The 24799-nt window shown below is 53.4% G+C and overlaps 1 protein-coding gene across 1 annotated transcript in view; it reads right to left on the bottom strand.

Annotated features, from left to right (window-relative positions):
- Positions 1-24799, bottom strand: part of LOC144111919 (uncharacterized) — a 67858-nt gene that overhangs the window by 30413 nt on the left and 12646 nt on the right. The window contains exons 2-4 of the mRNA XM_077645006.1: positions 7420-7595; positions 4573-5320; positions 1120-1509 (exon numbers count right to left, since the gene is read on the bottom strand). Of these exons, the coding sequence (XP_077501132.1) occupies positions 1120-1509; positions 4573-5320; positions 7420-7459 (1178 nt within the window). The 5' untranslated portion in view covers positions 7460-7595. The remainder of the gene's footprint in view (positions 1-1119; positions 1510-4572; positions 5321-7419; positions 7596-24799) is intronic.

Genomic DNA, 24799 nt, shown 5'->3' with positions numbered 1-24799 from the left:
CCTTTATGTCATGCATGTACATGCCCTGCGTTTGTTCCTCTTCTCGCCATAAATTCGCCAGAAGCTCTCGCAGTTGCTTTTCTTCTTTTTTTCCTCATACTTTATTATGCTTGAACGCTCAATGGCATGAATTTTCACCTCCTGCTTAAAGCGTTCCCAAGATTCAATACATCCTGTTTCACTATTATTAAACATAACCATGCCTTCCTTAACTTTTCTTAAACATATGCCGTCTTCTATAAGCCTTGAGTTTATCTCCCACATATCCCGGTTCATTCTTGTTTTACGCTGCTTCCTTCCTCCCAAAGTTACCGTAACAAGGCAGTGGTCACTAAAGGACACTTGCTTCACTTCATACTGCTCACAGGAAGGCGAAAACTCCGGCGACTTATATTCTTTCAAGTCGTGCACGGCTACGTCCTTGAAAATGCGTAAAATGCACATGTTTATGACTTTTCGCCAGGCCCATTACGTCCTCTAAGCTGCATTCGTTCAGGACACGCTTCAACAAATCAGCACTCCGGTCTTATACATCCTTTACATTTGAACGATCTCTAGGGTCTAACGCACAATTGAAATCACCCAATAATATGGGCATTCGACTGCATTCAAGGAACGACCCTAACTGTTTAAAAAATCCGCGGCGTTCCTTTTGTGTCGTAGGAGCATACAGGAAAAAACCGTCACCGCGAGTGTTTCGTATCTGAAGTAACACGATAAACCGCCCCCTTGGACAAGTTATTTTTTCCTCTAATATGCCTATGTTTTTCCTCAGGAAAAGACAGCATCCCGGCGACAAACCATCCACATGGCTTACAGCAACATTGAATCGCGACCGAAAACCAAGCACCATGTTATCTGTTTGCTGGTCGTCCTCAACTTTTGTTTCTTGAATAGCCGCGATATCTAGATCTAACTCGCCGAACAGTCGGTTCAACAGCACTTGCTTACGCTTCGAGGCAAGTCCTCGTACGTTCAGCGTGCCTACTTTTAGCGGTTTCTTCAAGTAAGCCATAGAGTACACACAGGAAACAAACAACAGTGCTTTCAAAGTTCCCTGCTTGGGTCTCTCGTCACGACGAGGACCGTGACAAGGCTAACCTGCCTTTCTTGGCTCACTCCCCTATACAATGTCTTTCTAGCCGACGAAGTTCTCTGTCCGTAGCCGGTGCCTTTTCGAAGTCACGAGATCGCTTAATGGAAGCGACTGTCGTATCCATCGGTTCCTCCGAGTCGTGGTCGCCTGTAGTGCTGCCCTTCGTTGGCTCTTCTGGCGGCGCAGCAGCATCCGCCTTCTTGCCAGTCGTTTCTGCAGTGGGGTCACCTTGTGACTTCTCGTTGCCAGCAGACAGCTCCGGCTGCTCGAAAGCAGGGCCGTCGCTGAGTCCTGATGGGGGCGGGGCTCCGGCGTTCTCAAGTTCCTCCTGATCCATGAGCAGCTCGCTTCCGTCGTCATGCGGCGGAGCAGTACCCGTAGCCACACGCGCATACGTGAGGACGCATCCGTCCCTTTCGTGTCCGAAGGACCGACACAAGCTGCACCTCGGCTTGCGGCAGACGCGTCGAATATGTCCCGTCCTCTTGCGCCGTAGGCATATTGGCGGACCAGGCACCAGCACTAACACTTGCCCTCCGTAAAACTTGAACATGTGTGGTAAATCATCGATAGAGAGCCCCTCCTTCAGAACCATACGCACCAGCCGGGTTGTCGACTCGGCGTCTTCCAAACCCGGACTGTTCCACTGCTCACGAGTGACATCTGTTACATCTCCGAAGTCTTCAAAAGCCTGCTACACAGACTCATTCGACACATAGAAGGGCACCCAGTGCACCCTGAAAGCCAACTCGCGTTTGTTGGGTTCATTGACTGCACAATAGCGTTTTTTTTCACTTCTTGTGCTCCTTCTGTCAGCAGTAGTTCCTTCGCTTCCGCAGTTTTCAGCTTCAACATCCACACATGCGACATTTGAAAGGGCCCAATGCCCGCCACGAAGGGTAGAGCACCGGCAGTTTCCAATGGCTCGCGAAAATCCTGTATGCGATAAGGGCGCCCGGAAATATCGGAGTGAAGGAAAACCGTAGTCTTCAATGCGTCTCCCGTAAGCAGCGTAGGTAAAACTAAGCGATAGCCCACTGGTGGGCGTCGCTCACTGAAACCTCGGCCAGGCATGACCGATAACAAAGCGCACACAGAGCTTCCCATCACACGACCGTACGCTGCGGCTTCCGGAAGCGGAATGAGCGCCACCGCGGCGTGCTTTTGCTCGTGAACAACATTACTTGGTTATCAGTTTCAGTTCTTGTGCACCGTCGACGACTTTGTTCCCAAGGAACACGATTGCAGGAGCAGCAAACTTAAATGAAAGCTGAAGAATTACGCCGGTGCAGAGGAAGACCAGGAGGAATAAATAGAGTGTGATATGTGCCTCACTGTGTCCGCTTGAAACTGACAGTTTTACATTTGGTGTTTGAAGTCTGCACAAAGACCAAAAATTGCATAGAGTGTAGATTAACTGCTCACGGAATGCATTCGTTTAAGCCCAGCATGCTCAACTATTAGTCTTAGAATGTCGCTGTCGATACGAATTGCATTTTTTCTTTGTGTGCCGCTGCTGTAGTCTCGCATGTTTTCTTCGATCATATAAACGGTGCAAATCGAAAGATTAGACACCGTAATCGATCAAGGATTATGGCAGCTACTTTCAGAAATGTGCCACCTAATCGGTGGTAACCTCGGAGGCGTTTATCCTGGATGGCACGGCAGTCCTTGCGTCGGCAACTGACAGCTTGTGTTTTGACGCATAAAAGTTCGGTGGTGGTGTCTTCGACTGCAGACAGCTCCTAAGGAAAAAGTTACATTTTTATATAAATTAATAGGAATCTGCGTCCTGCTCAACAAACATCTTATTTCAAGGCTACGTTTTGAAATCAATCCTGATCCCTCCCCGGAGACTAAGACGGCTGACAGCAAGATTAACAGCCTGAAATAGATGAAGGGAGGGGGAAAGCAAGGGACTAGCTGGAGTGGGAGCTTATGTTGGGAAAGATCGGGTTAGGAAGGGAGAGGGGCATAATAGCGAATCTGAGCATTTTCGACAGGGTTAGCCCACCCCTCCCTCCCCCAATAGGAAAGGGGGGATCGAAGGGGGAAATGAGGCGAGATAAAAGGGAGGGCGCCATCCAGGCGCCAGTTTACTGTTTTGAAAATTCAATCTAAGAACCTGCTGATTTTTCTTCTCGTTTACACCTTTTCCCGAATTGTTCTTAGACATTTAACCCTTGCCTTACAAGCCGAAGATACTGTCCTTAGGAGGCAATCGGTTTGTCGGAGTCGGTCAAAATGTGTCCCGAATGACGGTTTAAATGAAATCATTGGTCTCCATTGTGTTATGCAGCCCTTAATTGGTACTTCGCAACATTGTGGTGTTGCTCTTCTCAGGACACGATTGTTTCTCTTTCGCTTGTGCAGTCAGCCAGGCGCGATGTCGTGTGTTTATAAGTTCAGTTCCAAACAAAGGCATTGGCTACGAGCCCGCGGAATATACGTACCATGATATTGAAAGCCCAATTTGCGATATCTATTGATGCAGAATTTTTTAATTACAAAGAAATCTGACATCAATTGACGATTGCGAGGCGTCCGTGCTCACTCCTCGTCTACTTGTCGGGCAATTTTCCTCCGGATTTCTTCTTTAGACTAGAGCCTCCTCAGGTCACTAAGAGCACCTGCTGCACTCGTCAACGCTACGCATGAACGCGCGCAGCACTATCGAAAAAGATGGCGGTATTCAATGACTTTCAAAATATAAGTATTCGAGCTAAATTTTGTACACGCAATATGCCATCTGGGAAGGCCAGGGGCCCTTGCACAACGAAGGCATGCGATGAATAGGACTGGTTGGGCAAGAACATTATGCGCGCAGGAGTAGAGTGAGCATCTGTTAATCGGCTTACCTAGTTTGCAAATAATGTTTCCTATCATATGACCGAAAATCTAGCCGGACGCGGCAGCGGCTGAAAGAAGCACATCTACTGCAGTAGCGGCTTGCCAATCGCTTTATCTGGTTGAACATTAACTGCGCTAAATGCTTTATGGGTTGCTTTTAAACTTCCTTACCACAGGGCATATGGTACGCCATAAATATACTGAATTTAGTGAATAAATGTTCTAAATAAAGAGGAATATGTTTTGCGATAAGTTGCACTGTCAAATTTTGAAAGAGTTTGCGCTGAACGACGGGGGTATTTGAAGTCTCCACTTTATTGGTATCAAAATTATCCACAATACACACCAACAGCTGTTCTGCAGAAAAATCGGTGCACTTAATGCGCTCTGTCTAAGGCTAAAATAGCTCAGATTAATTAGATGTTAATGACTCGAACCTGCAAAGCTCTTGCTAACACCGCCTCGTGGTAACAATGTCGTTCAAAAACGGTGGATGTAAACTTTATATTTCACATATAACCTAATACTTCCCTCGTGTCTGCAATGAATGGATAATTATTTCTGCGTGGAGTGTTGTGCCTCTACCCAGTTTCATCATCACACGCGCGTATTATTAAACAATTCACAGCCTGTGGCCGGAGATGTGCTGTTTGAGGCTCTGGATACTTGAAAACACTAAAGAACATAGACTACAATGAAAGCCTTCAGCGCTTTTATGCGTAAGCATGTGACGGTCTAAATGCCCTTTCTGAATCGTCGAATACGAACACACTTCACATTTGTGGGGTTTTTCGCCTGTATGCCCACGCATGTGCCAAAGAAGGTGGTCACTTCTAGCTGCTGCATAAGGGCACCTGTCGCACTTGTAGGGTCTTTCACCTGTGTGCCTACGCATGTGCCGAACTAGGTCGCCACTTGTAGCCGCTGAAAACGGGCAGTTGTCGCACTTGTAAGGTTTATCGCCTGTGTGCATACGCCTGTGCCGAACAAGCTGGCTATTTGTAACAGCTGCAAAAAGGCAGTTTTCGCACTTGTATGGTTTTTCCCCAGTGTGGGAGGACATATGCCTTTTAAGGTTGCTGGACGTAGCGAACGCCTTTAAGCACAGGGGGCATTTAAATTTCTCTCCTGGGGCGTGCGTATTGATGTGTCTCTTAACATCGGCGTGTTTCGTAGAAGTGTACGGGCAATGGGGGCATCGTAAGGGCTCTCCTGTTATGCCAGGGTTCTGATACTGAACAGAGTTTTCTTCATTCGTAGCCATCGAAGAGCCCTGGTACTTCCAATTTCCATGCATCACACATCCGGGCCGAGAGGTAGACGGCGATTGTAGAACAGAACTCGCAGGAGGGTATTCCGGATTGGATGCAACATCTGAAATCAACGTTGGTAAAAAGTGTACTTTAGGGAAGATCTGATGTTTAGTACCACCACATTAGACATTTTCGTGCAATGGTTCAAAAATGCCACACCATTTGGCACAACGCACTGTAACAAACTGGTGCTAAACAACACACAGTATGTAGACACAGTGAGAAAATGCACCACATCGACGAATACTCAAACTATCAAAAAAATTTCAAGCGAGGACAATGCATTTTAAGCCGCGATACGCGCACAATCGGTAATGCGATTTGGGCTGCCCGGCTTTCAAATGCAGCTCTGATAGCCCTCGGAAGGGGATAGCTTTTTTCGTCCCATTGTGCATAACGCAAATATATAGCTGTGGCAGCGTCTGATGTTTGCGCACTCTGTGTAGCCCCAGGCTACATGTATGCCGATTAAAACGCGGTTACTCTCTTCTCTGGCCACCCTTTAAATTTAGACCGTACAATGGTTGTATCGTTTCGAAGCCCATCAGTTTTGTTTTGTCTTATGGGGTTCACATGCCGATGCGACTCGTGTTATGAGGGATGCAGTAGTGAGGGGCTGCGGATAATTTCGGTCACCTGGGGTTGATCAACGTGCACTGACATCAGGCAGACCAAGGGCCTGTATCATTCCGCCCCCATAGAAATGCGACCAGCGTCGATTTGAACGTAGCCGCAGCCGAGCTCCACATCTGCTGTGCAACCGCGGTGGCGCAGTTACTAGAGAACATTAGAATTCATTCTATATTAACACCACATTATTCAGATCGCCACTTTTGAAATCAGTATTTCATCTGAGTAGATCAATATGTCTACGCACTTCGCACAAAACTAAGAGGCGTCAGAAATTCGTGTGAAATGCGGTAATACACGATTTCAGAAATAAAAAAAATTGCAGCCAAGCCATTCATAAAAGGAAAACTTTACACTGTCGATATGAATGAAAGCCAAAAATACACTGTACAAGTGTTTATAAGAACTATCCAAATTATCACCAATAATGCAACTAAAAACAAAGAGAGAACCGTACGCAAAGAATACACGTGATTTATCTGGGTTGGAAATATGCATCCACTTCAGTTAGGTGTCAAAGAGCGAGTGAAGTACAAGCTTAAGGGAAAGGAGATATTTTCTGCGTAAACAGAAGAGTTGCCTGGAAATATGTACACAACACCATCTGACGAAATAACTGCTCTCAAGTTTGCGTTTTATCCACAAATGCAGGCCTCTGCTTCGTGTACCTACGTACTACGAAACGACGATGCCAGGGCGAATGGTGTGGCTGATCGGACTCAACTACTCAACTTGGTGGTCATATACATACCCGTTCTCTAAACTTCGAAAAACTACGATATAGCCAGAGAAGCATATTATCCATGGTAGGAAATTCTCTTGAGGTTATGAAAATTCTTGAGAATTTTAATTAAAGCGCTCAAGGCACCTCACAAAGGCGCATTCAAGAGTTCAGAATTCAGACGTAACGTTTTGTGAAACATTAGAGAATAGTATTCACGACTCAGAAGGTTGAATGCGGAAAGAAACCCGCTCTTTACCCGAGCAAAAAGATAAAAACACGCTGCGCAAATTTCCCATATGTGATGAGAACATGAGTTTCCAAGCCTGATTTACTGTGCTGTTCCTATGACACTGCTAAAAATTATACCGCTAAGAAAAATCTCTATACACACATAAAATCCGTATACACGTATGAGTGCTACCTAGAAGAAAGCTCTACCGCACGACTTCCGCAGCGACAAGTCTGTCTGCGAGCCACGAATGATCTAGGGAACAGAAGATAGTCTTCGGGTCGGACCCTCCCGCGAACATTCAAGTCGCCAGAATGTCGCAGAGGGCGGTTAGAATTTTTTTTTTGTTCCTTGGCTGCTGATTTACGAGTACAGTGTTGCAATATCTCTTTGTACTCTTGTATTTGTCAAGTACAGCTTTGTGTGCTGTCGCTCTGTTTTGTAGAAATATGACAAATCTGTAAAATCTCTGAACCGCGTCCCATGTGTAGAAAGCGCGGTTCAGTGAACTCGTTCACTGCGACCCATTCTCGAGGCCGGAAGCGGCGAAAGCGACTTCCCCCCAAATCCTCCTCACCGTTTTTCACTTGGGGGTTAGGTTCCTGCTGAAAGTCCATGGTAATTCCAATTAGGGCTTATGGAGGAGGGGGGGGGGGCGTGGCTGATTCGGCCTAAGGGTTGCTGGTTAACTTCACCACCCGTCCGTATGGCGAAAATCCCCGATGATCTCTTCAGATTACGCCTTGTGAACACCTGCAAGAATGAAAATGATATGTTTTGAAAATTTAAATCTTTGCGATGTAAACCAGGAACGAAATGTTTAGGCGGCACGCGATTGCCTGAAATATATTTTCTCGCGTTGCCCGCGAAGAACCTGAAAAATCCTTTCGTGGTCCCGCGTTTCTGTCTGAGCTTGATTTCACGATCCTTTTTTAATGGGGAGGTAAAATCTTTTTAGGGTCTGGTGTACCCGTAAATTGGTGACACCAGGAGCACATAATCACAGGAAGACACCACTCTCTTTTTAAGTGATTAACTTTCCCTTCTCTTAAAACGCAACCGCTGCAGAGCGCGCTGTCATTGTAGTTATCTGCGCAAAGGTGGTTTTTGCTTTATAGGGTTATCATCCCAAAGCAGCTCAGGATATGAGGGCGTCGTAGTGGAGGGCTTCGGATAATTACGACCACCTTAGATTCGTTATCGTACACTGAAATAATCACAGTGCACGGTCCTCTAGTACTTCGCCTTCATCGAAATGCGACCGCCGTAGCCGGGATCGAATCCGCGTTTTTGGGGTCAGAAGCATAGTTACATAACCACTAAGCCACAGCGGCGGCCTCAGCTGTAAAAAGGCTTTAAACAGAGTGCGTCATTGTCCAAACGAAAAGCCCACCGTATAGGCGAAATAGAAACGCTCCTTCAAGAAGTGGGAGTGGCGCCTCTTTAAAGCATCCACAGGGCCATTCTTGCCAAGAGCGGGCTAGCGCAGGAACTTCTGCAAAAGTTGCAAACCCCATCAGTCTCTCACATGTAGCCTCCACATTCTCCAGCTCTAAACAGTTGCGCTGGTGGTGAATCCCATCAAAAGATCAACCACCATTTATCCAGATGCCAATGGGAAAGAAATGACAATATGCTCTGATGTCTCGCAGAAATAGGGTAGGTGGTGGAGAGGCCATGTGCTGGCGTTAGGCCCTTTTAATACAGTCCTCACTCTCAGAATAATGATGGAGCCGCCGAAGAAATTACATAAAGGTGACCATACACTGACAAATCCTGTCGTGCTGAGAAATGCTCACTTAAAAGTGCAAGAATTTCCTTCGATATTGTCATGAAGTTGTGACTGCAGTCCGTAGAGGAGAAAGGCTGCGAAAATCGTGCCTTAACAAAACTCTTCATTTGGGTTAAATTGCTCTCGCAATAGACAATCACTCAGCGACGGCGTAGCAACAAGGGTTCTAGGAAGTCGTCGAACAGAATACCCGCCGCTGTCAGCCGTGCTCAATTTAAAGCTGATAGCGAATTTTCAAGATACGGTGTGCAAAGTTACTAGATTATTCTGGAACAAAGTAGAGTCACGTCTGCCTGCATGCGATCAGTGGAGATAAATCTGGTCGCGTCTTGCATCGCAAAAAAGAGATAAAGCGGTGCTACAGTAGCTTTGAAGAATGGACAAACACTGCAAAGATTCGCGACTACATAAACTTCTAACGATAAGTGGACGCCTCGCTCGATACGCTGGAGGACACGAAATGAAAGGCTAGCTGTGCAGTGTCTCCTCAGCTCTCACCGGGTATCTTGAAAAGGAAGCATAAAACCTGTAATCATAGAATAGGGATGAAAACACCATATCAGAACAAGTAGCGTCAAACGAATATTAAAAAGCAGCGAGCTAAGAAGTGTTATTTCATCGCCTTGCGCAGTTTCAAATAGGAAGACGAAACGCGTTTGGCACATAAAGCTCGCGGAAGGATTTCCGCATGCAGGAAGATGTATTCTGGTTGCAAGAAACCTAAGCTTAATCAAAATAAAACCAAATTTTTGTTTTATTTTAACAAGTCTACTGTAGCGACAGTAAACCTTGAACCCGCCGCGGTGGCTCAGTGGTTATGGCGCTGGGCTGTTGGCACAAAAGACGCGGGTTCGATCCCTGCCGTAGCGGCTGAATTTTGATGGAAGCCGAAATTTTAGAGGTCCGTGTACTGTGCGATATATCGCACACTCAGCACAACTTCAGAACACGGTTGCGCAGGCTGCAATTGTGTAGCGCAGAATGCGCGAGATTTCCTTCATATTTTGCTATCTTTATTAATTTGCTGTGGAAAAAACGCGCAGAAAGTATGTTGCCGCCAGAAATACTGAATCGACAGGTCTCAACCACATCTACTATTTCAATACGTGCACTGGGGCATTAAGAAAGTAAAGTTAGGCCTCGTTATAACGAAGTCAAAGGGGAGCTGCGATTCCTTCGTTATAGCCCCATCTTCGTTATAGGCAGTGTTAGCCGAGCTTCTAGGGAGAGGCGTCGTTCCTTTGTTATTTATGTTATTTCGTTGTAAGCCGTTACGTTATCATGAGGATCAACTGTAGTACTACCTTCGCAAAGGTGTTCTTAGCTAATGATATGACTCGGTGGGATTTATAATTTCCTTGGATGGCGCAAGTGGAAGGAAAACCTATTCCAGATAACGCATATCTCTTATTTTATAACTTTGGTTCAAGTAACTTGTTAATAAATCCGCATTTTACACTGCGTTCTCAGCTGTCTCTACATTTATTCGTACAAGTTTTACGTAAGCTGGCACGCTATTGGTGGATCACTTGCCTCTTGGTTTGCCAATTTTAACACCCCACCCAGTGCTTACGTACTGGTTCACAAAACCGAAAGGCTCCACTGCTTTTGATTGGATCCAGTACAATATACACGAAAGAAAGGTCTGCATATCATGAAAATCAATCTGGTTCATCCGCATTCAGAAGAAAAAGTAGACCCTTTTATGAAAGGGAAAAAATTCGTGAATTCATGCGCCTCTCTGAACACTGGCGTCAGTAATTGTAATACAAGCAACGCTTTTTTGCTTCTATGCCTTCAAGCAATGCGGTTCTTACGTAAACATTTATCACTTAGGTTCGAGTCAGTGGTGCACTAGAAAACTGCGAGCGTTCCCCTCAATTCCCTTTTTGTAACGACTTGATCTTTGTAAAGATTTTTTTGGTCGTACACTATTTCCGAAAGCTAAAATAATGAGGATGATGAATCAACTTTTGCTGGGCCCTAAATAAATCGGTGTTGCACGCAGGTGCTAGACGGGGTGGTTCCCTATTTACGGGACCCATATATTCCATGCGGCTGCTAGCCCCTCTCCGTCAGTGCGAGCTGAATCGGTAGGGCGGGGCTGGATAACAAGGTCTCCCATCGCTCAAGGGGTTGACGATTGGTGGTGCTGGCGGGAAGGGAGGAGGGGGGTCTTGATTTCCGTGCACTCTGCCAAGACGTGCGGCTGGGTGTCCTTTTCTCTTTTCCAGAAAGGACAGAACATATCGTGTTCCGCAGGGTACGTGCGGTTCATCAGTACGCATGCGCAAGCGATCCCGTCTGCGCTCGACGCAGGATCGTCTGTTCTTGCCTGGTGAGTTTAGGGTGTGCTTCTGGCAGTCTGCACCTTTAATCTCGGTACATCCGGGTAATGTCCCGAAAGCTGATAACCGGGTGCGGCTGCTCTTCCGGCTCGTGCTCGGCCCGGTTGACATTTCTCGGTCATGGTAGTCGGCGATGATGTTGCCTGCTACTTGCGACTGAGCCGGGACCAGCACGAGCTATATGGCTCTACCCGGAGGCTTGCACTTGGATAGAATGACTCGGGCCGCAGATAAGATTATCCCCCTGCGGAAGCTTCCGTAGGCAGTCTTTGAGTCGGTGACCACGGTGTCCAGGATCGGCTCTGCGAGTGCGAGGGCCACGGCCGCTTCTTCGGCAACTGCGGGGTCTGTTTTCTTCAGGGACGCGCTGACGATCAGCCTGTTTTTTGTCGTAGGCACCACCGCTGCACGGTGACTGCGTTTTCGGAGCGAAGCCTCCGCGTAGAGGACCCTGGGGTTCTCTTTCAGCTTTGGAGCTATGGCTCTGGCCCGCGCGGTGCGCCTCTCGTCGTCCTCCCCCGGCGTCATGTTCCGGGGAAGGAGTTTAGTCGGAATGGTTGTTTTCCAGGCATCCGGAAGGGCCGCGTTAATGGGTACTGGCTCGATCTGCCATCCTATCTTGGGTAGGACGGCTCGTCCGTGTTCCGTGTGACTCAGTTGGATTCTCTGATTAGAGAGGTGGGCTTCGATGAGCTCCTCCACCTTGTTGTGGGCGCCCATGTCTAGCGGTCTTTGCGTGGACGAGTGTATGGGCATGCCCAGTGCTTACTTCGTCGCCTTACGAAGAATCGTGCTTAGGGTGTCCCTTTTCGCCTTCGTCAGCTAGAGGTACGGAGCGGAGTAGGTAACCCGCGACATGACGAACGCGCGTACCGGGCGCATGGCATCGTCTTCTTTAAGGCCTCGGTTTCTGTTAGATACCCTCCGAATGATACTAAATATCTGTTCGGTTGTCATCTTTATATTTGTGACTGCGGTGTGTGCCTTAACGTCGTTCTGAAGTAGTCGGCCGAGAAGCCTAATCTGTTGTGTTGGCTTGATGGCCGTTCCGCCGATGGTGATGATCACGTTCGGCGGCAGCTCCTTGAATTTTCCCGGTTGGATCATGAGCAGCTCTGATTTCTGGGGAGCGCAGCTCAGTCCGCACAACTTTGCGTACTCGTGCACGGTAGTTGCCTCCCACTGCAAGGCTTCATCCATACAGGCATGGAACCCGGCTCGGGCCGTCCACACAGTAATATCGTCGGCGTAGAAAGTGTGGTCCATGCCTTCTATTCGCTTGAGGAGATCAGGAGGGCCAGATTAAAGAGCAGGGGCGACAAGACCGATCCCTGAGGGGTGCCCCTATTGCCGACCTTTACAGGGTCCGACTTCTCCTCCCTATCCTGATGGTCGCCGTTGGGTTTGACAGAAAATATTTTATGTGCTCCTAATGTCTTTCGGCCACACCTGGTCTTATTCAGACTGCAACACGCTCACGTGGGACACATTGTCAAACGCTCCCTTCAGGTTGAGGGCGTGTATCCCGCGCTTCGCGTGCCTCATTGCCGGTTTGACGACCAGTTCGTGGAGTGGGATCATCGCGTCTTGAGTGCTGAAATGTTGCCTGAAGCCGTACATCACCTCCGTCATCTGATCCGTTCCTTCAAGGTGCTTCTGCAGCCGGCGAAGAAAGATGCGCTCCATCACCTTTCCCACGAACGACGTGAGGGAGATGGGCCGCATGTTGTCTATCGTGAGGGCCTTGCCGAGGTTTGGAGTGAAGCGGACCTGGGCGTCTTTCCATTCCTGCGGCAACCGCGAGCTCTCCCAGGCTTCCTTGATGTGCTCTAAGAGGGTGCGCTTGTCCGCTCATGTTGTTGAGTAGTTTGTTAGACATGGCGTCGCTGCCGGGTGAACTTGTCTTGTTACTTTCATCTAACGCTGTCCACAGTTCCGTCATGGTAAACGGCCGGTCCAGCTGCTCGTTGTCGTGTCCGTCGTACCTCTCGGGCACCGGGTACTGGCCCTTCTCTATCTTTGGGTAGTTCGCCTCCAGGAGTGATCAAGGCTTCCGTATGGAAGCCGAAACGTCTTCGTTTTAAACAACAACCTTTTGGTCGGCGTTCCTTTTTCTTCAGTCATGAGTCTTTCAGGAGTCTGCGGCCGTCTCCCTTGTACGTGTTCAATACTTTCGCGAGGGCGCGATTGGTCCCAGTTTTGCTAATCAGCGGGTCGATCAGATGCCTCAACAGACACCACGTCTAGCACGTCGAGAGCTTGCCCTGCGGACCATCGCAGGTCTTCAGCCAATTCTCCCTACATAGTTTGGCCGCGTGCTCGGCGATCTGTTTGTTCAAGACTGCAATGCGCTTCACCAGCTTTCTGTTGTGTCTCTGACGCTGCCACTCCCGCGTTAACGAGTGCCGGGCCGCCCACATGTGGGCGAGTCTGGCGTCCACATACGGTGTCTGTGACGTCGTTGCAATTTCTTGGATAAATGTTTGGAGGGCCATCTTCTGGTCCTTCGCCCATTAGGTGTAGGTCTGTTGTGTTCCTTCCTCAGACGCCTCTTCTTGATCTTGAGTAAACTTTGTCATCTTGCCCGAATCCGTGATCCGCGCAGTCCCCATAACAGCATGATCACGAGAGCCTCGGATCGTGATGCCGATCAAGCTGCAGTCAGACCGCAGGTCCACATCTTCGCTTTTCCAGGAGACATCTAGCGTGCCCGACAACCACGACAGGTCTGGCGTGTTGTCCCTCGTGGCACTGTTGCCTCTTCTGCTGGTTACGTCCGGCTCGTTCAGGAGCGGCATCTCGTGATCCTCCATTGCTTTGGCCGATGCTTTTCCTCTCTTGGACTTAACCATACAGCCCCACGCTGTGTGACGGGCATTAAAGTCACCGAGGAACTGGAGCGGCCTTGTCCCCTCCAGCCCGTTCGCCTGACTCAGGATGCGGTCAAATTCGTACTGCCGCTGTGACGGCCGGCAGTACGCGCTGATTACAAATAAATTGTCCGAGCTGCAAAATTTTCTGGCATGCATTTCGACCAGCGTGTGCTCGCACCCTCCCTGCGCCTTGATATGTTCAGTTGCCGCCACCTTGCTGCGTACGAGCATCGCCGTTCCGTTCTCCGTGGGGTCCGTGTAAGTGACGTACCCTGGGAGTCTTGATTTCCTGTTTGTTTCCTGTAGAGCAATTACATCGGGCTTGTTTTCTTGCCCGTCAACGTGTAACATTATTTCTGCTTCTTTGTTGCAAGCCCCACGGCAGTTTCATTGGTAAACTACGGTGGCGTCCCCCCCCCCCCCCGGTCTTCTTCTTGTGTCTTTTACTTGGCCTCTGAATCATACTTCTTGGACGTCTTGAGTCGATTGCGCCTTCTCGCGATCGCGTCTTTGATTTTTTTGGTCCGCTCATTTTTCACGGACGCGAAGCGGTTCCTTACCGATGTTGAGCCTACTTTTGTCGCTAGGAGCTTGCGTCTCACCGATGGCTTGTCAGGCTGACTTTCTAAAGCTTCGATTCGGGCGTCCATTTTGCCTAGCCTTGTGTTATGTTGGGAAATTGCAACCAAAATGGCCGTCAGCTCTTCTCGCGGGATCTGTGCCGTTGTCGTGGTCGCGATTTCTGCGGTCGGCGCTTCCTCACCGCTCGCGGGGTTCTCTTCGGCGTCCATCCCCTCTTGATTATTTGATGAACGCTGTGTGGCCCCAGCCTCTCCCGCTGCCCGCTCTAGGCGGGGCGAGGGGGCCCCTCCGCGGCCCCCTGCGCAAGCCTGCGGCGTTGCTTGCCGCCGTGCGGTTGTTTTGAGGTCTTGCATTTGCCGAGCTGCCGTTACTCTCCAGCGTTTTGATCTGATTCATATGCGTATTCGGGCGTACTGCTCCTGGATCTTAGCGTTTTGGCGCTCTATGAACCTGTTAAGCTATATCACTTCGCTACGGTCTTTTGCGGATTCGCTTGTGGGAAAAGGGATTGAGAGCAATGAGGGCTTTGAATTCGGTGTCGCTGGTTCGAGCGACGGGCGACCAGTTGTCTCCAGCCCACGCTTTTCTCGGTGATCTCTCGGCGTCCGGTTGACTCGCTCGGGGCCCTCGAACTGGCCCGGATCTCGAACTGGCCCGGAAGCGCGAGCGCCGGTTGCCGCAGCCGTTGCCGCCCCCGGATAGTGTATTCGATCGGAGCGACTGTGGCGGCCGTTTTCGCCGCCACTGTTTTTGCTGCTGTAGCCTGGCGTGTGTGACCGCCCAGTTATTTCAAAGAGCTACATCGGGGTCCGCCTGAAGGACCTCTATTGTCTCGGTTCCTTCTCCCGGCGTGTTCTTCCTCCGATAAGGTGTTTGTATGGTCTAGTCGGTACATGGTATTAACTGAAGGCACAGGGCACGAAGGACGCGGCATAGAAGGAGACATACAAAGCGCTGTGTTCCTCCGCTCGGCGCCGTTTCCAGCTACGATGGCGGACGACGTAGGGCATCTTGAAGCGTGCTTTGCAGGCCTTATTCGCGGTCTGGTGTTTTCCTCCGCACAAGCCACACTTCGGGACACACGCGTGCTCTTCGGCGGGGTTGGAGACTCCGCACCCTCTGCAGATCGTGTTCGAAGGATCCGCGCACACGTCCATTTTGTGGCCCACTCTTCCGCACGCATAGCATACGTCGACTTCTTTTCTGCGCAACGTGCACTCCGTGAGCAGATTACCGTATCTCACATAATGTGTACTTTTTGCCCTTAGAAGGCAATGACGACTGATCGGGTCTTACCGATTCGGTTCGCCTGTAGGGCTGTTGGGTGAAGCTTGCGCACTACATTGCCCTGATTCTCCTGGGCCGTATAGTCGTGCGGGATGCCCTTTATGATGCCCTTCATCATGCCGTGGGGGGCCGCTTCGTAGGTACTTGTTTCGTGCACCGTGCCGCGTATGTCGATTATTCCTGCTCGAGCGTACAGGTCGGAATGCTCTCTTTTTGGAGATGCTCACCACGACGGTATTCTGCTGGAGGTTGGGGCACATGACGTCCTGACATGCTTCATTGGCCGGTATCTGTGTCGCGGCCGCAATTGCACGACTTAGTTCAACGCGGGTCACGTCGCTCACGCGAAGCCCGCCTCGTGGTTTTAACACAATCTTTATGTCGCCGCGCGGAGTCTGACATGCGCGCGCCCTTCATCAATTTGCCCTTATTTACACGTTCCGGCCTTAAGTGAAGTTATCGCTGCCAGTGGCGCCACCGCCGTGGCTGTTGCTTCGGCAGTTGACATCATCCGTGGCCTTGGCGCCATCTTGGCTCGTTTGAAGCACGGGATTTTCCAGGCAGTTTTCCAGCCTTGTAATCTTGTGCACTGGTCTGGCGGAGTTTCGATGCCGTCCACCTCTACACACATACTGGTAATCATCTTAGGTCAATGCTCACTTGCCTAATCTCCGATGGTTCGATGTTCCGCTGGCTGCTTCACCGAGGCTCGGGCTGGGCCTATCGCTCCCCCGCTAAGGCCGAAGTCGACGTTAGGCCCAGCAGCGGACGCTCCTCTCGGCAGACAAAGTCCTCTAAATTCGGGAAAAGCGGTCCTCTACGTCGGAATTTGGTTTCCCGGTGGTCCACAAAACTTCATGTATCCGGTCGATGCACTTTAAGGTTTGACTAAAAAAAGCGGAAGTTAAAAGAAGAAAAAAAATTGACTATGGTTTAGCGCTGGTTAACCCTAGTTGAATTGCGGAAACTTCCTTTCCTCTGCCCGTCGTTTACGCAGCGTCTCATTCCCACGCTTTCGAGAATTCAAGCCGGTCTCTTCCACAGCTGAGGAGTCACTCCGGGACGTGGCATGACTTCCAGCCGCATCTTCGTTACGACGCTTCTCGAGTCGTGCGCCGCGTTCTTCTTGCATCTGTTAAGCGCGTTGTCTCTTCCTCGTTCTGCCGTTCTCGCGTCTCATTAACGCTCTCCAAAACGACTGGTGGTGGTAGTGGTTTTATTAAAAATAATAGTAAAAAGGAAGGAAAAAATTTTTGCTAGCCCCGGCATCTGCCATCGATACTGAAGCACCTGAGCTGGGGCAGCGGAAATAAAGGACAGCAGGCAGAATGGAGAAATGAAATGAAAGAGGTGAGGGGACAGGAATAGAGGAGAGGGGGAGAAGTAATATGTACAAACTATTTACACAATAAGAAATGTGTCCAGGTTGTGCGCGTGATTAGTTCAATTTAGAGGAATTAAATCACACACGCGCACAGCACTGTGTAGGTTACAACTGGAGTGGGGCGTGCAGTTATTAATCGTTCAAGGTAGAGCTCGCGGAGCGTTCGGTCACTGCGTGTAACTACCTGACGGAGAACAGACGGGACGTCAAGCCCGTGTGTTCGAGGAATGCACAGAGGCTCACTAAAGTTCGCTCACGAGTGCGCGCACTGCCCTGCGGCCACAATAGCGTCTTGATGGAGTCTGGTAGTATGCCCTGCGCCCTATAGGCCGCGAGCATATCGCGAGGAGCATCGGCGAACGCGGAGCAGCGAAGGAGCAGATGTTCTAGTGTTTCCACTGCACCGCATCCGTCACACACATCACTCGTCGCGATTCCGTGACGCACCCGTCGTTCCCCGGGCCACACGCAGCCAATGCGCGCGCGGAGGATCATTGCACGTTGTGACCGTGTAAGTGCGCGACAGCCGGTGACACTGTCGATGCGCTCACCTCCCGCGATGCGTGGGTCGGGGTGCTGCTTTCGGAGACGGTCGTGAATGGCCGCACGCACGTCCTCCAGCGCAAGGGGCAGATCGCTGGCAGGTAGTTGGTGTGCAGCGGTCGCGAGGTCGTCAGCTTCTTCGTTGCCGGCGATGCCGCAGTGACCGGGCACCCACTGTGCACGCACGGCACAACCTCTCTGCGCGAGGCGCTCGATGCTCGAGCGAATTTCCCGCACAAGTGGGGTACCGCGGCCGTTAGATTGCAGGCGGCTGAGGGCGGCGCGGGAGTCGCACAGCAGAGCACTCCTGGGCGGCGGAGGGCCGAGGGTGAGCAGCAGGTCCAGCCCGAGCCGGATCCCCATCAACTCCGCTGTGGTGGAGGAGCCCAGGAAGGCTGCGTGTTGCTGGCTGTGCAGTCGCAGGGCGGGGATGGTGGCCGCCGCAGCAAGGGAGCAGCTGTCGCGGGCCACTTAGCCGTCGGTATACACGAGGAGATGGTCCTGGAGCTCCTCGTGTTTGACGGCTCTGGCCAGCTGCTGCACAGCGCAGAGGGGTGTGCTCCGCTTTCCTGCGATGCCGACGATCTCTCGCTGTACCTCCGAGGCAGCAGGCCAGGGCGCGCAGGAGCCGGAGGGGTGTGGGCCTTGTGTCAATTGCTCATACTCGAGCATCGCCGCGCCCATTCGTGAGCGCGGGTGCGAGCGCATACGCTGCAGCAGCGAGCCGCCGTCCGGTGCGCGGTGAAGCCGGTCGATGTGATTCAGTGCCCTGCGCGCTGCTTGGAGCTCAAGGGGCCACGCTCCTGCCTCGGCCAACGTTGCGGCGCACTGCGAGTTTTTGGGCAGGCCTAGGCACACGCGCAGGGACTTGCGGTGCTGAAGCTCGAGCTTCTTCCAGCACGGCTTGCGCACCGTGACGAGCGGCAGCGCATAGAGCACCGCCCCCAAAGCTGCGGTATTGTATAGACGCAGCGCGGCTTGCTGGGAGATGCCCTGGCCTCGAGCGGTGAGCTTGTGCACGGCGGCGGTGATCCTCTTCATCTGCAGACAGGCCTTGGTCGCCGCGGGGCGGAAGGAAAGGCGCCAGTAGATGTCCAGGCCAACTTACCGCACCGATTTACGCCAAGGAATCGGAGTCCCGTCCAGTGACAGTGGCGCAAGGTGCGCGCGCGAGCGCGAAACGCAGGCCATGGCCACCGATTTGTCGGCGCTCAGCGACAGACCAAGTCCGCGCAAGCTGGCATCGATTGCGGTCAGGGCTCTCTGAAGGCACCCCCGCACGCGGAACGCCTCGCCCGGTGGTCCCCGGCACCACAGAGCTATGTCGTCTGCATATATGGACATGTATACATGATGTCGCCCGCTCGTGTTGAGGGAGGCCGGCACCACCGACATGGCCACATTAAACAGAAATGGTGATAGGAGAGAGCCCTGCGGCACGCTCATGTCGACCGGGCGAGACTTGGAGAGCTTACTCCCTACTCGTACACGCATGGTGCGCCCGCTCAGGAAGCCATGAACGTATCGCAAAAGGCGCCCGCTCACACAAGCCCCCTCAAGCACCGCGAGAATTGGTGCGCGGTGAACGTTGTCAAAAGCGCCCGAGACGTCCAGTAGCAGCAGCAGCGCAACCTGGCCTGCTGCCCTGGCATGCTGCAGCGCTGTAACAACGTCCGATATAGAGTCAGCCGTGCACCGCATCCCACGGAAACCCGTCTGCCGTTCGTCAAACAAATCAGCCTCCGCAGCCCGCTCGTTCAGACGCTGCAACGCCATATGCTCCATGAGCTTACCTGCCGCCGATGTTAATGCCACTGGCCTACCATACACTTCTGGTGCTGCTGTTGTTGATAGGAAGGAACAAAAGGAAAGTGCACGTTCCTGCCTACTGGCTCAATCCCAGCCACAGTCGCTGCTGCGTGCTGGAAGTAGGAGAGTTAAAGGATAGAAGAGCAACGATAGAAAAAAAGGCGCGCGCTAATATGCCCAGGGCCAATCCGGGAGGCAGTGCAGTACCGGACAGACCCGTGCCGGAGTGCTTCAAGCCCAGCACTCGGAGATATTCGAAAATAAGTTTAATATCTTGAGTCCAAGGACCCGCATCAGATATTAAATCAAGTATCAGATATCATGGTGGTGTCAGAGCCACCTCCTACACTGACGCGAAGCGCATATATATACATCACCGGGAGGTAACACCTCCTCTCTCTCTACCTCAGTGGAGAACATCTGGTGGAGCGAGCGTGACGGCAGCGGCGTTGACGGCGGCGTCATCTGTTGGAGCGCGGCTGCGGCGTTGCTAGGCAACGGCGGCTCAAGGTCATTCGTCGGCTAGCGCATACGGCATACGGCTGCCTATATACGGCATACGGCTCGCCGAGCAGAAATGGCTCGCTGGCTGTCATAGTATAGCTTTCGCTTTAAAAACATTAGCAGTGGCTTAGCTAAGCTATGCAAGGATATACGTAGCGACAGCTGAAGTTCCCCGCAGGTTACACATGCTGTTGAGGTTGTGGTGATTAAAATGTTAAGCATTCAAAAAGTATGCGGTGAGACACGTTATTTATTGAATTGATTTGACAGAGATAAACACTGCCCGATGATCGGTAAAGTAACACGCAGTTGTATCAATGCTGCGTACACAAGGTCAATCGTTCCAGCCCAGGATGCGGAGGAGTACGTAGGTCCGAACCCGACCTCGGCGGCTGCCTTTCAATGGAGGCCAAACGCTACGGCGCCAGTGCGCTGTGCCATGTCAGTGCAGGTTAAAGATCCCCAGGTGGTCGAAATTTTTCCGTAGCACTCCACTACGGCCCCTCTTTCTTCCTTTCTTCTCTCAGTCTCTCCTCCATCCCTTCCATTACGGCATGGTTCAGGTGTCTGCCGTTACAGTGAGACAGATACTGCGCCATTTTTCCCCAAAAACCAAATTTTCATCAAACGCCGGTGGGATTCTTCGGCGGGCGCTTGAAGCGAGTGGACACGTTTTTTAGCTCTCTGCTCCTTCGGACGCTGGGCCTAAAGCTTCGCGGCGTTGCGGGGTCTCCCCATGGAGGCCATAGACACCGTGAACGAGCGAAGACCTGTGTTCGGCGGTGACAATGAGCAACGCAGGGCAGGCCGCTCATGCTGACGATCACGGAGACGAACGCCATCCAGAACAAGGTCGTCCAGCACCATTCGGCGAATGCAGGCCGAGATCGCTGATCTGCGGGACACGGTGAGGTGCCTGACGGCGGCGCTCATCACCACCTCGGAGAACCTCGAGTCCGTCATCGGGACCTTGGACGTGTCGCCGGCGGACCCACGCGTTCTAGCCTTGAGGGACGCCATGGCGCTCGCTCACCAGACGCAGAACTCCACGGCGGCTCCCTCCCCACCTCTGGCCACCCCTGCGCTTACTGCCGCCATTCTACACCTGGGGAACCGGCTGTGATGCCCTCTCCCCCTGATGCTGCTGCTGCAGGCACACTGCGGACAACTCAGCCGAGGAGAGCATCTGCTCCCCAATGGACAAGTCTGCTCTCCGGAAACGGCGACGCTCAACGGGGTCCGAGGAGGCGAGGGACTCGGAAACCAAAAGGGACATCGCGGTGGCAAAGCGGGAAGCCCGAAGCCCCCCCCATCGTCACTGTTCCCTCTCCCTCCACACTCGAAGGAGCAGGGCCTTCCCAGCACGAGCCCCATGGAGCCCACCTCCAGCCTGCTGCTGATGCTGCTGCTGTTGCTGCTGGGGCGACGGCGTCAGGAAGAAAACCGGATGCGACCTCATCAAATCCCGGAGCACGAGATCAGGCTGCGGCTGGGGCTTCGTCTGCTGGCAGCGAGCGCGCCCAACTCCGCGGCGCGCCGCAGCAATGCGCCGCAGACAGCGGCGACGCTGATGCTGGGGTCAGCCTGGTCCCGTGGCGCATTATCACTACCAAGGCGCAGCGGCGTCGGAGAGCTGCCCTGGAGCGAGCCGCGGCCGCCGTGGAGGTCCCGTCCAGCCTGGTGGGGACGGTGCTGTTTCGGCCGGCGAACCGGGGCACTGCCTTCACCAGGGAACAGGGCTAGGAGTTGGCCGAGGAGATCGGATCCCGCCCGGGCGTCCTCGCCCTCCGGGTAAACATTCGGCGGAATGTGGTGGCAGTGGACGCGGGGAGCAGCGATGCTCTCCAGGCCCTGCTAGCCACAGCCGTCATCTGCGGCGTGCCGGTCTGCGCCAAGGAGCCTCCTCCTCGGAATCAAAGCTCCAGCCTGGTCTTCGGTGTGGACGGGCGCAGGACGGCGGAGTAGCTGCTAGCGGCGGCGGAGTCAACGGTACCGATGGTGTCGGCGTCTCTGTCGGGCAGCAAACTCGCTCTCCGTTTTGCGGCGCCGACACCCCCGGCGTTCATCACCATATTCAAGCGCAGGCTCGCGGTCCGCCCCTGCCGTCCCCGGCCGCTCCAGTGTGCCAAGTGCGCCAGCCTGGGGCATGCCACTGAGGTGTGTCGTGCTCCTGCCCGATGCACGCGCTGCGGCGGGCCGCACGAGCCTGGTACCTGCGCGAGGAAGCCCCGCTGCATTAACTGCGGGGGGCGGCATGCAACCATTGACCAAGCGTGCCCGCACTGGCAGCGAGAGCGTCACGTTGCCACTTTAATGGCCACGTCCATGGCACCGATGTCCAGACAGGTTGTCCGAACCGTCGTCTAGGCTGAGACAGCGGCCCCAGCCCAGCAACATCAGCTGACGCCCCGCGCGCTTTCTTATGCGCAGGCCGTCAGGGGAACACCCAGCAGCAGCAGTCACCGAAGCAACGGCAGCGCCGGCAGCGGCAGCGGCGATCCGGTTGCCTGGCGTCCCGTACAGCGCGGCCCGAGCCTGCGGCCGCTTCTCATGGCCAGCCCCCTGACGCACGGGACGCGGAGATCGCGCGCCTAAAGCTGGCATTGCGCGCCCTCAGCGCACTTTTCCCGGAGGGCACCGATGGACATCGGGCTTGCTTAGAAGCAGCGGGTGCTCCCGCACAGATAAGCCAGCATGATGGCTAGCCGCCGAAATCCCTCCCTCATACCATCCATCCTGCAGCGGAACGTGCGCTCACTTGCAGCGCGGTACGCCGAAATGCGAGTTCGCATCGCACAGGATTCGCCAGAAGTTATCGCGCTGCAGGAGACGTAGGTTCACATGATGGGGAGCCCCAGATGCGGCTACCTGGCTACACTGGCTACCACTCAGCCACCACGTGCGAGGAACCCACCTGTGCCGCAGTGCCCTGTTGTGTCACATCTCATCGCCCCGGGAAATCAAGGTGCGCGTCACACCGGACCGGACGGGGTGACATACCAGATGCTGCGAAACCTGGATGCGCAGCAACCTCCTGCGCAGATCAACCTGGTGTGGGAACGAGGGGAGCTACCGGAGGATTGGCGAACCGCGGTCGTTTGTCCCATCCGAAAGGCAGGGCGCCCACCTATGGAGCTGAGCGGATACCGGCCAGTGGCATTAACATCGGCGGCAGGTAAGCTCATGGAGCATATGGCGTTGCAGCGTCTGAACGAGCGGGCTGCGGAGGCTGATTTGTTTGACGAGCGGCAGACGGGTTTCCGTGGGATGCGGTGCACGGCTGATTCTATATCGGACGTTGTTACAGCGCTGGAGCATGCCAGGGCGGCAGGCCAGGTTGCGCTGCTGCTACTACTGGACGTATCGGGCGCTTTTGACAACGTTCACCGCGCACCAATTCTCGCGGTGCTTAAGGGGGCTGGTGTGAGCGGGCGCCTTTTGCGATACGTTCATGGCTTCCTGAGCGGGCGCACCATGCGTGCACGAGTAGGGAGTAAGCTCTCCAAGTCTCGCCCGGTCGACATGGGCGTGCCGCAGGGCTCTCTCCTATCACCATTTCTGTTTAATGTGGCCATGTCGGTGGTGCCGGCCTCCCTCAACACGAGCGGGCGACATCATGTATACATGTCCATATATGCAGACGACATAGCTCTGTGGTGCCGGGGACCACCGGGCGAGGCGTTCCGCGTGCGGGGGTGCCTTCAGGGAGCCCTGACCACAATCGATGCCAGCTTGCGCGGCCTTGGTCTATCGCTGAGCGCGGACAAATCGGTTGCCATGGCCTGCGTTTCGAGCTCGCGCGTGCACCTTGCGCCACTGTCACTGGACGGGACTCCGATTCCGTGGCGTAAATCGGTGCGGTACCTTGGCCTGGACATCGACTGGCGCCTTTCCTTCCGCCCCGCGGCGACCAAGGCCTGTCTGCAGTTGAAGAGGATCACCGCAGCCGTGCACAAGCTCACCGCTCGAGGCCAGCGCATCTCTCAGCAAGCCGCGCTGCGTCTATACAATGCCGCAGATTTGGGGGCGGTGCTCTATGCGCTGCAGCTCGTCATGGTGCGCAAGCCGTGCTGGAAGAAACTCGAGCTTCAGCACCGCAAGTCTCTGCGCGTGTGCCTAGGCCTGCCCAAAAACTCGCAGTGCGCCGCAACGTTGGCCGAGGCAGGAGCGTGGCCACTTGAGCTCCAAGCAGCGCGCAGGGCATTGAATCACATCGACCGGCTTCACCGCGCACCGGACGGCGGCTCGCTGCTGCAGCGTATGCGCTCGCACCCGCGATCACAAATGGGCGCGGCGCTGTTTGAGTATGAGCAATTGACACAAGGCCCACACCCCTCCGGCTCCTACGCGCCCTGGCCTGCTGCCTCGGAGGTACAGCGAGAGATCGTCGGCATTGCGGGAAAGCGGAGCACACCCCTCTGTGCTGTGCAGCAGCTGGCCAGAGCCGTCATACACGAGGAGCTCCAGGACCATCTCCTCGTGTACACCGACGGCTCAGCGGCCCGCGACAGCTGCTCCCTTGCTGCGGCGGCCACCATCCCGCCCTGCGACGGCACAGCCAGCAGCATGCAGCATTCCTGGGCTCCTCCACCACGGCGGAGTTGATGGGGATCCGGCTCGGGCTGGACCTGCTGCTCACCCTCGGCCCTCCGCCGCCCAGGAGTGCTCTGCTGTGCGACTCCCGCGCCGCCCTCAGCCGCCTGCAATCTAACGGCCGCGGTACCCCACTAGTGCGGGAAATTCGCTCGCGCATCGAGCGCCTCGCGCAGAGAGGTTGTGCCGTGCGTGCACAGTGGGTACCCGGTCACTGCAGCATCGCAGGCAAAGAAGAAGCT

Source organism: Amblyomma americanum, unplaced genomic scaffold (assembly GCF_052857255.1).
Source record: "Amblyomma americanum isolate KBUSLIRL-KWMA unplaced genomic scaffold, ASM5285725v1 scaffold_13, whole genome shotgun sequence".
Lineage (NCBI taxonomy): Eukaryota > Metazoa > Arthropoda > Arachnida > Ixodida > Ixodidae > Amblyomma > Amblyomma americanum.
The sequence above is the reverse complement of the archived record's forward strand: the minus strand, read 5'-3'. Positions and strand labels throughout refer to the sequence as shown.